Below are 13,602 nucleotides of genomic sequence, written 5' to 3'. Positions count from 1 at the left end.
CTATAAAGAAAAGAGAGAGGAATGATCACTGTCACTACCCCAGAAAATCCCACCCCCTTCCTGGGCCCCATCCTCGAGGTTTTTGCTGCAGGAAAAACGTGCCTTTTAGAGTTCCAAAACTATCTCCTCCTCCCTTCCCACCCCCATTCATTCCAAAGGGCTTTCTCCACCACCTGTCTTCCTGTCCAGAGGGAGGAGAATCTCAGGATGGGAGAAGGTGGAGGATATGTGGGGGTGGGGGTACAGATGGTCTCTAGGAGATGCACGCCCACCCCTCACTCTTGCCCCTAAGATTACTACCCCAGCCCACCTCCCCGGGAATTCCTCTGGGCAGATCCCAAGACAGCCAACAACCCAACCCCAGCTCTTTCCCTGCCCAGGCAGCCTCAGAGTAGGGTGGCCTCCTTCCTGACCCCCCCATCCTGCCAGCTGGCCCCCCTGGCCCACCCTCCCCTCCTGATCCAGGTCCCCACTCTTTTGCCTGGAGACAGATACCTTGAGGATACTCACAGCCAGCGCTGCATGCTTCTGCAGCTTGCTTTGCTGGCTGGAGGGCTTGGGGGGCTTCCCAGCCAGGCGGTCTTTGTGCCTCCTGCTGCTCATGTGCTAATGGACAGACAGACAGACTGGGATTAAGATGAGGAAGCCCAAGGACCCTGAAACTACTCTGTCATCCTTGACTATCTTGCCCTTCCTCCACCCACAACTCACATTCAGTGCACATTCGTTGGGTCCTCATCCTGGGGTGGGCCCTGGAGAGGGAGGTAAGACTTGGCCTTTGCCCTCAAGGAGCCCACAGTCCAGCTGCCTCATTCCTTTTCCTCCAGTGCTCATGTCCTGCCCTGCCTGCTCTGCCCACCTTCTCTCTTCAGGCTCCCCCTGTTCTCCTCGCCCCCGCCTAGGCTCCAACCCCGATCCTGGTCTCACTGTTCCCACCTGCTTGAGTTGTGTCTCTGAATTGACCTGGAGCTGACAGAGAGCACAGTGGAAAGGAGGGCTGAGCCCCTGCTGGCCACTCCGGGCCCCTGTCACTCTCTTGGCCTTGTGTCCAGCTCCTCCCTGGGGCACTGGACGGCCCCGGCCCCGGCCCCTTCGAGGAGCCCCTCGCTGGCCTTCCACCATCCACCGATGCTTGGCTCCTGGAGGGAGAGTACAAAGTCTATCAGGATCTACCATATGACCCAGCTATTCCACTGCTGTGTATATACCCAGACGAATGGAAATCGTCATGTCAAAGGGATACCTGTACTCCCATGTTTATTGCAGCTCTATTTACAATAGCCAAGAGTTAGAACCAGCCCAAATGTCCACCATTGGATGAGTGGATAAGGAAAATATGGTATATCTAAACAATGAAATACGACTCTGCTATTAAAAAAATGAAATACTACCATTTGCAGCAACATGGATGGACTTACACAAAATTATATAAAGTGAAATAAGCTAGGCGCAGAAAGAGAAATACCGCATGTTCTCACATATTTGTTGGTGCTAATAAAAACAAGTAAATAAATACACAAACAAATAAACGGTGAGCAGGGGGAGAGAACACCCAACAATCACAATTCTTTGAACTTGTTAAGACAAGTGAACAGATATGATGTTGATGGGGGGGAGGAGGGAAAGGAAGGGTGGAAAAGGAGGAATTGGCAAAGGGTCATGAAAATCAACTACATTGTGTATTGATAAATAAAATAAATGTAAAAAAATAAAATCTTGAAATTCGAGGGAAACAAAATAAATAAATACATACATAAATAAGTCTATCCGCACAAAAGACAGGCTCGAGGCTGCTCTGCATGCACACACATTGCCCTTCAGCCACATGAAACTTCTCCCAGCTTCTCTCACTCGTGCCACCCTCCCCAAAGGAAGACCTTGCAGTACAACTGTCGGCCTCCCTTTCACTCTGATCTCAATCCCTTTCCTTCTGGTTCTGATCTAAGGAGAGATGGAGCATGTGTCTCCTGTCTTCTCTGGAGTGATCCTTCAGAGATTCAGTGACCTTCTTGCTGCCTCAGACTTCTCTTCCCAGTTCTCCCTTCCCAGAGATTAGCGGGAGGACCTAGAAATGCCTGTGCGACAGTAGCTGAGCACAACGCCCGTCACCATCACCCTTGAGCAGAGCGCCCAGGAACTCAAGCCTGCCTGCATCTGGTGAGGCACAGCCTCCCTGCCCCTCTCCTCCCCTGGACTCCAGCTCCTGGGGGGCACTGACCTGTGTTGTGAGCCTGCAGCTGGGAGGCCGAGTTCACAGTCACCTTACATGTAGGGCAGTAGAGGCGCCCCTTCTCACTCTTGCCTTCCTCACTCACACTGCTTCCCACAGTAGCCGCTGCTGGCTCAGGCCCTGGCGCCTCTCTCCCAGGCTCTGGGGAACAGGGTGGACAGGAGGAAGAAGAGGAGGAGCAGGAGGCAGCGTCCAAGAGGTCTGAGTGGGCTGGCTCCCTGGATGCAAGGTCCACAGTCAATGGTAGCTGGAGTGGAAGGGCTGCAGGAGCTGCTGGGGAGACAGAAGGCATCAGGTGAGAGCGTGAGGCCTGAGGTGATTCTTAAGACCATGAAGAGAAGACTGACAATGGAGGTGGCATGGTAGAGTGGAGGGGTCCCTGGTATAGGATGACCAGCGTGGAATTCCAGGCCCCACTCTCCCACCAACTCAATGAGCAGACTTGGGCTCAGTTTCCCCATCTGAAATCATAGAGTTGGACAGTGGTCTCAGAAAGTCCTCATAGTCCTGATTTTCATTATTTGCTAACTGTTAAATAATCAGGAATCACCAAAAAGATGTACTGGATATTCAAAGAGCACTATTCATAACAGCATAAAACTGGAAACTATCCAAATGTCCATCAACAATGGAGTACTGCATAGTAATGAAAAAGGACAACTTAAAGCTGCAGGCAACAACCTGGGTGGATTACAGACATAATGTTGACGAAGATGTCGGAGAGATGAACAAAAGCCAGACACAAAAGCCTACATACTCTATGGTTTACCAAAACCAGGTAAAACTGGCTGACAGAAATAAGAATCAGAGAGCCTGGAAGGGGGGTGTAGTTGGTTGAATAGTGTCCCTCCAAAAATTCGTGTCCATCTGGAACCTCAGAATGTGGCCTTATTTGGAAATAGGGTCTTTGCAGACGTTATTAGTTAAGCTGAGGCCACGCTGGATTGGAGTGGAACTAATGCAATGACTGGTGTCCTTCTAAGAAAATCACATGTAAGACACAGACACGCAAGAGAGACTGAGATGTGGAGATGGACACGGAGGTGGGAGTGCTGCACCTACAAGCCAAGGCATGCCCAGGGCTGGTGGCAGCCACCAGAAGCCAGAAGAGAGCAGGGAACAGTTTCTCCTTTTGAGCCCCCAAGAAGGAACCAACCCTGTCGACACCTTGATTTTGGGCGTCTGACCTCGAGAACTGTGGGGAAATAAATTTCTATTGTTTTCAGCCACCCAGTTTGTACCAATTGGTTATGGCAGCCCTAAGAAACTTATACAGCAAGGGAGTATTAATTTCTACCCCACGGCAGGCTTCTGGGGTGCTGGTAACGTGCTTCCTGATCTGGGTATGTTCAGGTTGGGAATACTCATTGAGCTGTAAGCTTGTGTGCCTTTGCCTGCATTCCTGGAATACTCCAGCACAAGCAAAAATAATCACAAGCAGAAATCTCTCATCAGAAGCCAGATTTGGAGTGAGGATAGGGGAGAAGACCTCAGGACTGACCTTTGCTCTGTTGCTCTCCGGGGGCTCCACTGGCCAGAGTTGGGGTTGGGGACACCACCCTGTCCTGGGCCAGGGTTTGCGGCCTCTGCTTGCTCTTGGCAGCTTCGACAGCCTTGAGTTTTCTGGCGTGTTTGTGGCCTTTGTAATGTGCTTCAGCCTGGTTCTGGGGAGGGGAGGCCAGGGGGTCACCACTATTCATTTACAGAGTCCACATGCACGTCTATGAGCTGGAGCAGAGCAGGAGGACAGGTCAAAGGAGGCAGGGCTTGGGCCACACAAGGGCAAATCCTTGTCATTGTCATCGTCACAGTATGTGTGTGGCCCTGAGGTTTACAGAATGTGTTCTCATGCATGAGCTCTGAGGGAAGCAGCCGCTGGCTTCAAATTCTGACTCAGCCACTTATTAGCTGTTCATCTTTGGGCAAGTCACATCAGCTCTCTGAGCCTCAGTTTCCTCAACCATGAACTTTGTGATGATAATACTGACTTCATAGGGTTGTCAGAATTAAATGGGAGCTTGAATTACAAGGGCCTAGTACATACAGGAAATGCTCAATGAATGCACCCCCAAATCATTCATCCCTTTCGTTCAACGGTTACCTAGCATTTACTGTTTTCCATGCACCGTGCCAGGGGTCTGTCACGAAGACAACATGGTCCCTCCCTCACAGAGTATTCTCTCTGTCCATCTCTTAAATGACACATATAACCTGAAAGCCTGGAGGGATCCCTGACATGTGCCTCATCACAGTCCTCCCTCCTTCAACCAAGGGTCCCTCTTGTTGCTCCCCAGCCCACCTCCCGCAAATGTAGGAAAGACCTGCCCACGTGTACCCTTTCCCCACAGAAGTTCTGCCAACATCTAGCCCAAACCCCAGATCGCCCACAAAGAAGGCAAACCTTCCCTGGGAGGTCAGAATGAGGCTCGTCCTCCACCTAGGGGTATAGTATATATCTAGGGATATAGGTTGTAGTAGAAAGTATGCAGGCTGTGGAGTCACCGAGGCCTGGGTTCAAATCCCAGCTTTGCTACTTACCAGCTGTGTGGCCTTAGGCAAGTCACTTAACCTTTCTGAGGCTCAGTTTCCTCATCTGAAAAGTGGGGATGATAATAGTGCCTCTGTCCATCTCACAGATGTATCTCGAGAACTAATTAAGACAATGGGCATGAACACATTCTGTAAACTCTCAGGTGCTTTGAGCACTCAGCTCCAGACCAGGAGCTGATGGAGTGGCACTGGGATCAAGAGTGGGCAAGGGCAGTCTTTTCTCTTGCAGAAAGATCCAGAACACAGGAGAAAGGCTTGTGGGAGGGAAATGGAATCCCACAGACTAGAGCCGGGCAACAGGGGGTTGAGGAAAGGGTCAGAAGAATCGGGAAAGAGGGGAGGGCAGGAGGGTTAAAGAACCAGACGTGTCTCTTCTGCAGCCAGGGATGGAAAATATGGACCACAGCCGCTCTGCCACCCACATTTCCCCCGGAAGGACCCCGGAAGCCCAGTCTCCAGCCCTCGCCCTGCCCAGCCCCCTCCCCAGACCTGCTACCACTCCTCCCTCTCACCGTTGAGTTGAACCTCAGGTGACAGATGTTACAGGAAATGAAGAGCTTCTTCTTCATAGGGGAGGGGACCCCAAACGTGTGGTTGATGACAGCTTTCTGGACCGGGTCCATCTGTGAAGGGGGTGGGAGGGCACAATAACCCTGGGTTCGGCTGGGGAAGAGGAGTGCAGTACAAAATGCCAAAAATGAAGACTAAGCAGGAGGGCAGTGTCTGCCTCTAGGAAGAACTTTCTCTTCCTATGGATGTTAGATGCAGAAAAAGAAACCTGTCCCCTGGCTGACTTTATCTGTTGCAGACAGGGCCATGGCCAGGGTGACCTGCATCATTCTGAGAAATAGAACCACGTCCTGGTGATAACCAGGCTTCTCTTGCTGACCCTCTGATCACTGCTTTTTGGGGTTTTTTTTTCCCCCTCATTCACAAGAATCAGAAATATTGGAACAGAAAGTTTAGCACAGGGAAAGCAGGGAAGGGACAAAGAATCCTCTTTGAGAGAAGAACATAATTGCAGAAACTTCCCTGAGAACAGAAAGAGGTTCTAACCCTCACAGCACCCAGGGCTGGTGGGGTGCTCAGGGGATAGAACCTCAGAGGAAAATGGTCTGCAGGAACCCCTGCAAGGAGGACAATGGCAGTCTCACCTGCCCTTTGGGGACCATGCGCTGAACAGTGAGTGAATGGCAGGGACTCAGGACCAAAGGATCCTCCCCAAATGTCTCAGACTCTTTAGGACTCCGCACAACCCCGGAGGGTGGGAGGGAAGGGATTCCTAAGGGTAACTGAGATGGAATTTGACACCATCTTGTCAGGATGGGGCGGGGCTCATCCATGATTTCATTTGATTCCTCAAAATTGAAAAACAGAGGGGCTCTTTACACCTCACGTAATGAAGTAAAATTCACAGTCAGTACACTTGTCATTTATACACATGTGCTCGTGGAAACGCATTCACCAGTATATAGACACATAGCACGTAAGCATACATGCAGTTACAAATTTCCAGACAAGCACAGAGACACAAACTGACAGGCACACAAATGGCCCATGACCACAGACAAACAACACCCAAACCACACAAAAACACATACTCAAGAGGTCAGACGCACACTAAACATACATAAAAGACACAGAGACACAAAAAACCCTCAGATACAAAGGCACACACATTAATTACCTACAATTACCAAGGCACAAAGAGTTGTTTACAAACACACACTGGACACCAACACACAAACTCACATCACAAACGACACACAAAGACCTACAGAGCCACAAACTACATAGAAAGGTACACCTGAATTACACACAGACATACACAGATCATCCGCAGAGGTCCCTACACCAAAACTCAAGTGAAACCCACAGTGTACAGGCCCAGCAGTTGTGATGGTGGAGGTGGGGAGGGGGGTGACACCATCTTGTTACCTAGACTAGGAGAGAGCTGGGCCCAGGGATCCTTATTTGGGGAGCCCCTAGTTGCTCTGGGGGATGTCGGAAGAGAATGAGCTCCTGGTCAGACCCAGCTGCTGAGAGCTGGCCCTTCTGAGCCCATCTCTCTGCCCACCCCCAAGCTTGGCTGCATGCTGCCACCCCCCAGCCCAGCCCGTACCGTGCTGAAGTTGGGGAAGAGACTGAGCGGGGTTGCGCCATTGAAGTGGAAGGCGAGCAAGTGCTTGAAGTCCAGCGGGGGCTGCAGAGGCCGGGCGGGCAGGGGCAGGGAGGCCAGCAGGTGGCTGGGGGTGCTGGAGGCCGGGCCTGCAGCAGGAGGAGGAAGGGCAGGGTCTGAAATGGGGAGCCACAGGGCTCGCTCCTACCTCAGCAGCCAGAAGAAGAGGCTGATGGGCTTCTTGGGTGTGCAGCCAAGGCAGAAACTCCTGTCCCTCTTCACAAAGTAGCACCAGCCAGACTTCCAGTTAAGATAGTGGAATAGTCGGTCCACAGTGTCACTCTCTCCCACAAATCAACCAATTTACAGCAATAAAAAAGCAACAACAGCCAAGCCAGGGCGACTAAAGCTCAGGGGAAGAGGAGAAGAGACCTACAGAGTGCATGAAGGCAGGAGAAGCCACAATGATGGAAAGAAAGAAACTCTCCAACCATTTCTAATCCTGGCCTCTTCCAGGCTGGAGCCGCTGAGCACATGGAGCAGGAGCTGGCAAAAGCTGCAGCTGTGTCCTTCGGATGAAGTTGCTTGGAGGTGGAGGGGAGAAGAGGGCCTTGGTGGCCTCCAGGCCAGCAATACCACTAATAGGGTTCCCCGTGGACCCATTTAGGAGGGAGGAGCCACAACAACTGAAAAAAGGAGCCACTCAGAGGCCAGTGAGTCATCGCAAGGGATCAGTGCATGGCCCATCCCATGGAGCATGGGCTGTGGGGGTGACGGGCCCACCAGCGGAACACTGGGGCACAGCAAGGATGGCTGACCTGCCCCCCAGTCAGCACAGGACCACTCAGAGGAGACTGGTCAGGAATATAGAACTGCAGGGGTGCAGTTTGCCAAAAAGATTCAGGCCCAGACCATAGTTTCTACACAACCCAGGCGCACCAGATCTCACTAGACCTGGAAGTACCTACAAAGTCAACCATTACAACCTGAGCTGCACCAAAAGCCTTCCCCAGGGAATCAGCAGCAAAGCAGCAGTTTAGCTCAACCACAGGGCTCAAGTACTGGTCCCCACAGGAAGTTCCCCCGTTTTAGAAGTAAGCAAAGGACAACAAATTAGTTCCAGTGCAGAATTTAAGTGGTGGGAACAGCAAATAATCCAACACAGAACTGGAAGAAAAAACAAAGTACCCACAACCAGAGACAAAGTTTGATATTAATTAGTAAAGGTCTCATTTCACCAAAGAACACCTATAACACCTAGAAGGACAGGGGGTCCTCTGGGCTACCAAGCCAGAAATGGGGGAGGGTCGGGGGCCTCAGCCATGCCCCCCGACATCTACAACCAGTCCCGAGGGTGGGGGCCAAGGGCCTTGGCCACGCCCCCTGATATGTGCATCCAGCCCAGCAATGACCACCGAGCCACAGCAAGAAGGGCCCTGGGCTCCCGAGCTGGGGTGGGGGCGAGGGCTTTTGCCACAGCCTCCTGAAATCTGCACTCAGCCTAGCAATGACCAAGCCACTGCTGGAAGCCCCCTGGTCTCCCCTGTGGGAATGAGGGGGGTGCCACAGGCCTCAATCCCATCCCTCCTCCTTCCTCCTTCTTCCATCCCATTTCCTCCCCCTTTTCTCTCTCCCCCTGCCTCCCAACTGCTCCACAATGATATCTTAGAATGTAAAAAAAATAATATTAATAAATAAAAATTTTAAAAAACAAAAGAGCACCAGCCAAGCCCAGGGCAATTCTAGCCCCATTTGTATGCCCCCCCTCCCCACAATTGGGGAAGCAGAGGCAGGGAGTCCACAGCTGCAGGCCTCAGTCCAGAAGGATGACTTCCCTGCCCCTAAAAAGGCAGCATAATGGCCCAAATGAACTCCCAAGGGGAGTCCAGCCAAGCGAGAGGACAGGAGTCAGGGTGGGCCCATGAGACACACCACCATGGACACAACGTGATGCGCTGGGTTTCCACTTTATTGCAAGTTAAACCCACATTTGGGGGCTTGGGAAAATGGCAGCCCCTGCCCTCTCACTTTCTACCACCTCCCTCCTTCCAGATCCCACACACCATTCACAGCAAGGGCCAACAGGAGGGAATGGGAAAACAGTCAGAATCTAAAGGGATGCATTCCCCAGCTCTGGTGAGGCCCTGATAGCTTCCCCAGCAGGCAGCAAACCCTCCTGGTCAAAGCATCTCTAGGTCAGGCCCTGAGGCTGCTCCTCAGAGGCAGCAGGTACAGCACTGGGGTTTTGCAGTCTTTGGGCTTAAAGGTCTGAAGCAAGGGCAGAGGAGGGCTAGGAACTTGTAGAGCAACCAGGGTTGAGGAAGAAAAAACTGAAAATAAGTCCAGTCGATTTGGGACTTTTTTGGACCCTGTCATTACAAAACCGAAAGAAGTCCTGGATTTTTGTGTGTTAACCCTATGAAAGATAAGATAGATTTATTTCACATTCATAGAATTATAAATCTATATACATGCACATATATAAAAAAGCCCGAGACAGCCTATAGGTAGGGAGGGGAGAGAGGGCACCACTCCCTGCCTTGAACCATGGCTTGTGCACAGAGAGGGCGCTGTGCTGTGTGTCAAAAACAAGTCCAGTCATGTGCTCTGCAGCCATATCTAAAGAGAAGCGATGCTGCCAGGCGTGGAGCTAAGACACAGTCAATTCTCCTTTCCCTCAGCCCTTCCAGTCCCAAAACCCAGACCTCCTCATTCCAACCAAGAGCCGCAAATTTTCTAGGGCCAAAACTTGGGCCGGGTCCAGAAGGGAGAAGGGTGAGCGACTCCGCGCCAAACTCGGAAAAGGACAGGAGTGATTTAGGGTGCCCCAGACCCCAGCCCACTTGCCCAGGCCCTTCTTGATCCAGACTCTTCGTCCACAGCCCACAGGGTGGGTTAGTGCGTAGGATGGAGCAGAGGAACCAGGGAGGTCAGTTAGTAGCTCAGCTTGGGTACATCACGGGCAAGTCTGGCTTGGCCCTTAGAGTGCCCAGGGCCCCAGGCTGGCCGGGCCAAGAGAAGGAAGCCACCTTCAAGTGAGCTGCGACCCCAGGAGCCCCTCCCCCCACCCACTCTCTAAGAACGCCACGGCCAGCGCAAAGTCGAACTCGTGCAGCGGGGGCCCGTCCACGGCGATCTTCACCACGTGGCCACCCCGGCCTTCGCCTGCCCCGCTCTGCCCCCACCACCGCAGCTCCCGGCTGCGGCCGACCTTGTCCAGGAGGCCGGCGCCCGCCGGCAGCACCAAGGCCAGGGCGGCGAGGGCGGCAAAGTCGGGGAAGAGCTCGTGCAGCTCGGAGTGCGCGCACGCCAGTTTGGCGCCCAGGGCTCGCGGGCCCAGCCGACCGAGGCTGAGCACCACGCGCTTGAAGGGCGCGAAGTCGCGCAGCGCCCACTGGCGCACCAGGGCGGGCGCGAAGCCGCGCAGCAGCACCCGCAGCGCCCCCTCGCCATGCGCGCCCAGCTCCTCCGGTGCCTGCGGGTAGCGGCGGGGGTCGAAGATGGCCGAGAAGGTAGCCACGAAGTCCAGCGAGGGCCCGGGGTAGGAGTCTCGCAGCCCTCTCCTTATGGAGTCCAGGAAAGCCCCACGGAGCCGCTCCAGGGTCCGGACCGCAGCCTCGGAGCACCCGATGAGCTCCACGCCGCGGTAGGTGCAGCGCCCGCCGCCCCCTTCCGGGCCCAAGGATGTCAGTTCCTGCAGGAAGCCTTGGAGGCGGGCCCCACCCGAGCCGCGCTGAGCTTGGAGGGAAGCTGCAGCCGCCATCACCAGGGGCTGCAGCAAGGCCAAGTCCGGCTCTTCTGGCTGCAGGACAAGGGCCAGCTTCTGCACGGAGGGCAGAGCGTCCAGTAGCAGGTGGGTGAAGGCCACGAAGGTGAACTGACGCAGGGCCAGAGCCAGGGCCCCAGCCGTAGGCGAAGCTGGGACTGCGGCCTCCAGAGTGGACACCAGGCAAGGCCAGGCCTCGGCCACTGCTTCCACCACAGGCAGCAGCGAAGCCCAGGGCACTGACCGTGGCCCTGCTAAGTCACTAGCTGCAAGGTCTAGTGCTGCCCGAAGTTCAGGGAACTTGTGGGAACTGGGGCCACTGTGGAGGCGGAAAACAGCATCCAGAACGCTCTCATATTCACCCAGGTAGGCAGGGGGCTCAGGATCTGTCCGGCCAGGGAGGCAGTGCAGCTCCGTTAGCAGTGGCCAAGTGGCCCGGAGTTGCAGGCCCACAATCCCCAGCCGGTCACTGGGGAGACTTGAGCTGAGCCAGGCCAGCTTCGGTGCAGATATGCCAAAGGCCTGCAGGATATCCAGGAATTGGCTGGCGGTGGCCTCACCCTCCTGTAGCTCCACATTGCCCAGGAAGGTGGTAGCAGGCTGGCCATTGCAGGGGGACACCGAAGTGGCAAACAGGGCCAGACTGTGGGACTCGGACCAGTCCCTGGTCTCGTCTAACACCAGCCCCACATATGGGGATGCCTTCAGGTGCTGGCAGGCCTCTGTGTGCAAGACACTGGCAATGGCCACCTGGGACAGCCAGGGAGAAAAAGGGAGGGAGGACAGAGTTAGGCTTGTCCTGAGAGGGGGAGGCAGGCAGTGTGGGGTGGTGGAAAGAGCACAGGCCTTGGGGTCAGATAGACTAAAGAACGAATCCCGGCTTTGCCACTTACTGGCTGTGCTCCCTTGGACAAGTCACTTCACCTCTCTGGGTCTCAGTTTTCTCAGCTTTAATACCTACTCTCAGCTAATACCTGCCCCCAATCTTCTGAAGTGTTGTGAACTATAAACGTCAATTTTTGTTTTTCTGCTTAAAAATGTAACTTATGATCCATAAAGAGCTCCAGGGAGGCTACTTTTTTCATTGCATTCTGCAGCACTGCCCCCAGTCTGCCTTACTGCTTGCAGTCTCTCTTCACTATCCAGCTCAGGAATTAACACAGTCACTCCCGACTCAGAACCAGTGACACAGGGTCCCAGCTGTGTTTGTCTGTCATCTCACTGTAGGATGAGATTCAACTTCCCCACCCGCCACCCAGTCCCCAGGACTCACACAGCTACTACCTAGAATAAAACTGCAACTTGAATGTCTCCAGTGGCCACGAGGGTGATATTGAGCTTGATGTGAGCCAGAGATAAACCAAAGGGCATGGAGAAGACTGGCAAACCCATGTCATTCTACAGCTCCACCCCTTTTGGGCTTGGGGACCTCACTTTTCAACAGAAGTCATGATTCCAGACTTTTATACGTTAATCTTCTGATTATTTTTAAGTTGGAGACTAATTTGAATTTCTCAAAAACATGGTGAAAATCAATAAAACACATCTGTGGGCCAGCCAAGCCCTGCACCACTACTTTGCAACCTCTGGCCTAGGTAGAGAAATGAGTGGCCCAGTGTCCCCTGAGGACAGGGCCTGGTCTGGCCTCTTCATTGCTGTACCCTGTGCAGCTGGCCCACTGCCAGGCACACAGTAGGCTCTCGGTGAAAGTTCTGAAAGGTGAAGGCATGAATGAAGTACCCTGGCTGCTGCCCAGGAGCCTGACATGCTGGGGCTGTTGCCAGACAGCTCAGTGTCCTCCCTCCCCAAACCCTCCTCCGTACCTCTGGCTGCCACCAACCTGCATGTCCCTCACCCTCCTAGGGCTGTAGTAATCGCCATGTTCCGTGCCCAGCAGCGCCTGGCACAGTTTGAACCTCTGCAGCTCAAGCAGGGCAGAGCAGCGGTCGTCGGGCACGTCTTCCTTGGCCATGCAGTACACAGTGGTCAGCACAGCCACTTTGGCTGGGTCCACCTCCACCGTGACGCCCCTGGAGGTAGGGGTGATCGCCAGGCCTGGGTAGGCCTCTCCTCCCTGAGTTTGGCTCTCAGAAGTGGGCTGGCCCTGGTTGATGGCCAGAGCCTGGCGGTGTGCTCCCGAGGTCACGTGGCGCAGCAGGGCGTGGCGCTGGAAGTTGTCGGTGCCCACGGTGAAGGCGTTCTCGGCTTTGCCGTGTTTGTTCCGCACAAGCGCCTGGCGGCACTCGAGGCAAAACATCAGCTTCCGCTTGTAGTCGAAGTCCAGCCAGGTAAACTCCTCTTTCCAGTGCTCGTTGAAGTAACGCTTGCACTTCTTGTTGGAGTTGGAGGCCTCTCCAGCTGGCTTCTTCCCCGGGGGCACCATTCCTGCTCTCGGGGCAGGGGACCCCGAACCTCCACCCAAATGCCCTTGCCCCTGCCTCCCTCCCACACAGAGGCATCTCCCTTGACAAGGGGAGTTGGAGGGGAGGCAAAAGGGGGGCAGCCCACCAGGCTAACAGGGACCATCCATCTAACTCAGCCTGGAAAGTTTATTCCCGCTCTGCTGGTGGGAGGCTGGAGATGAAAGAGACAAGGGAGAGGTGTTAGGGGCCATCATGGTGGCAGCGGTTTGGGGTAAGGTAGTAGGGTTCGTGCTGCCCACAGAGTCCTCTTCAATTGAGGGGTGGGCTGGACTCAAGGGGATGGGGGCTATTAGGAGTGGGTGGAGTCATGCAAAGGGCCATAGAGTGTTATCCCAAGGGGGAGATATGGGGACCCTAGCCCCCTCCGAGGGTCACCTTTCACCCAGCAGAAGGCATTGATTAGCTCTGACTGCTGAAGCAACTCAGCACTCAGAGCTGGAAAGACTGGCAGCATCTATGAAACCACATTTTATAAGTGGGGAAACTGAGTCCCAGAGACAGATAGTGGTTCTCA

General features: G+C 54.0%; 1 protein-coding gene across 4 annotated transcripts in view; it reads right to left on the bottom strand.

Annotated features, from left to right (window-relative positions):
• The window catches only part of LOC134389049 (zinc finger protein 385C-like), a 34,645-nt gene that overhangs the window by 1,424 nt on the left and 19,619 nt on the right, over positions 1 to 13,602 (bottom strand). For 2 of the 4 annotated variants that reach the window (XM_063112474.1, XM_063112473.1), the window contains exons 2-6: positions 12,506 to 13,239; positions 10,111 to 11,415; positions 6,903 to 7,048; positions 5,293 to 5,403; positions 3,843 to 3,894 (exon numbers count right to left, since the gene is read on the bottom strand). In XM_063112474.1, coding sequence (XP_062968544.1) covers positions 5,346 to 5,403; positions 6,903 to 7,048; positions 10,111 to 11,415; positions 12,506 to 13,048 — 2,052 coding nt within the window. In that variant the 5' untranslated portion in view covers positions 13,049 to 13,239 and the 3' untranslated portion in view covers positions 3,843 to 3,894; positions 5,293 to 5,345. Of the gene's footprint in view, positions 1 to 495; positions 607 to 936; positions 1,140 to 2,218; positions 2,504 to 3,731; positions 3,895 to 5,292; positions 5,404 to 6,902; positions 7,049 to 10,110; positions 11,416 to 12,505; positions 13,240 to 13,602 lie in introns of those variants that run through there. The other 2 variants (XM_063112475.1, XM_063112476.1) reach the window with 2 other exon arrangements.

The sequence above is a fragment of the Cynocephalus volans genome, chromosome 10 (genome assembly GCF_027409185.1).
Source record: "Cynocephalus volans isolate mCynVol1 chromosome 10, mCynVol1.pri, whole genome shotgun sequence".
Lineage (NCBI taxonomy): Eukaryota > Metazoa > Chordata > Mammalia > Dermoptera > Cynocephalidae > Cynocephalus > Cynocephalus volans.
The sequence above is the reverse complement of the archived record's forward strand: the minus strand, read 5'-3'. Positions and strand labels throughout refer to the sequence as shown.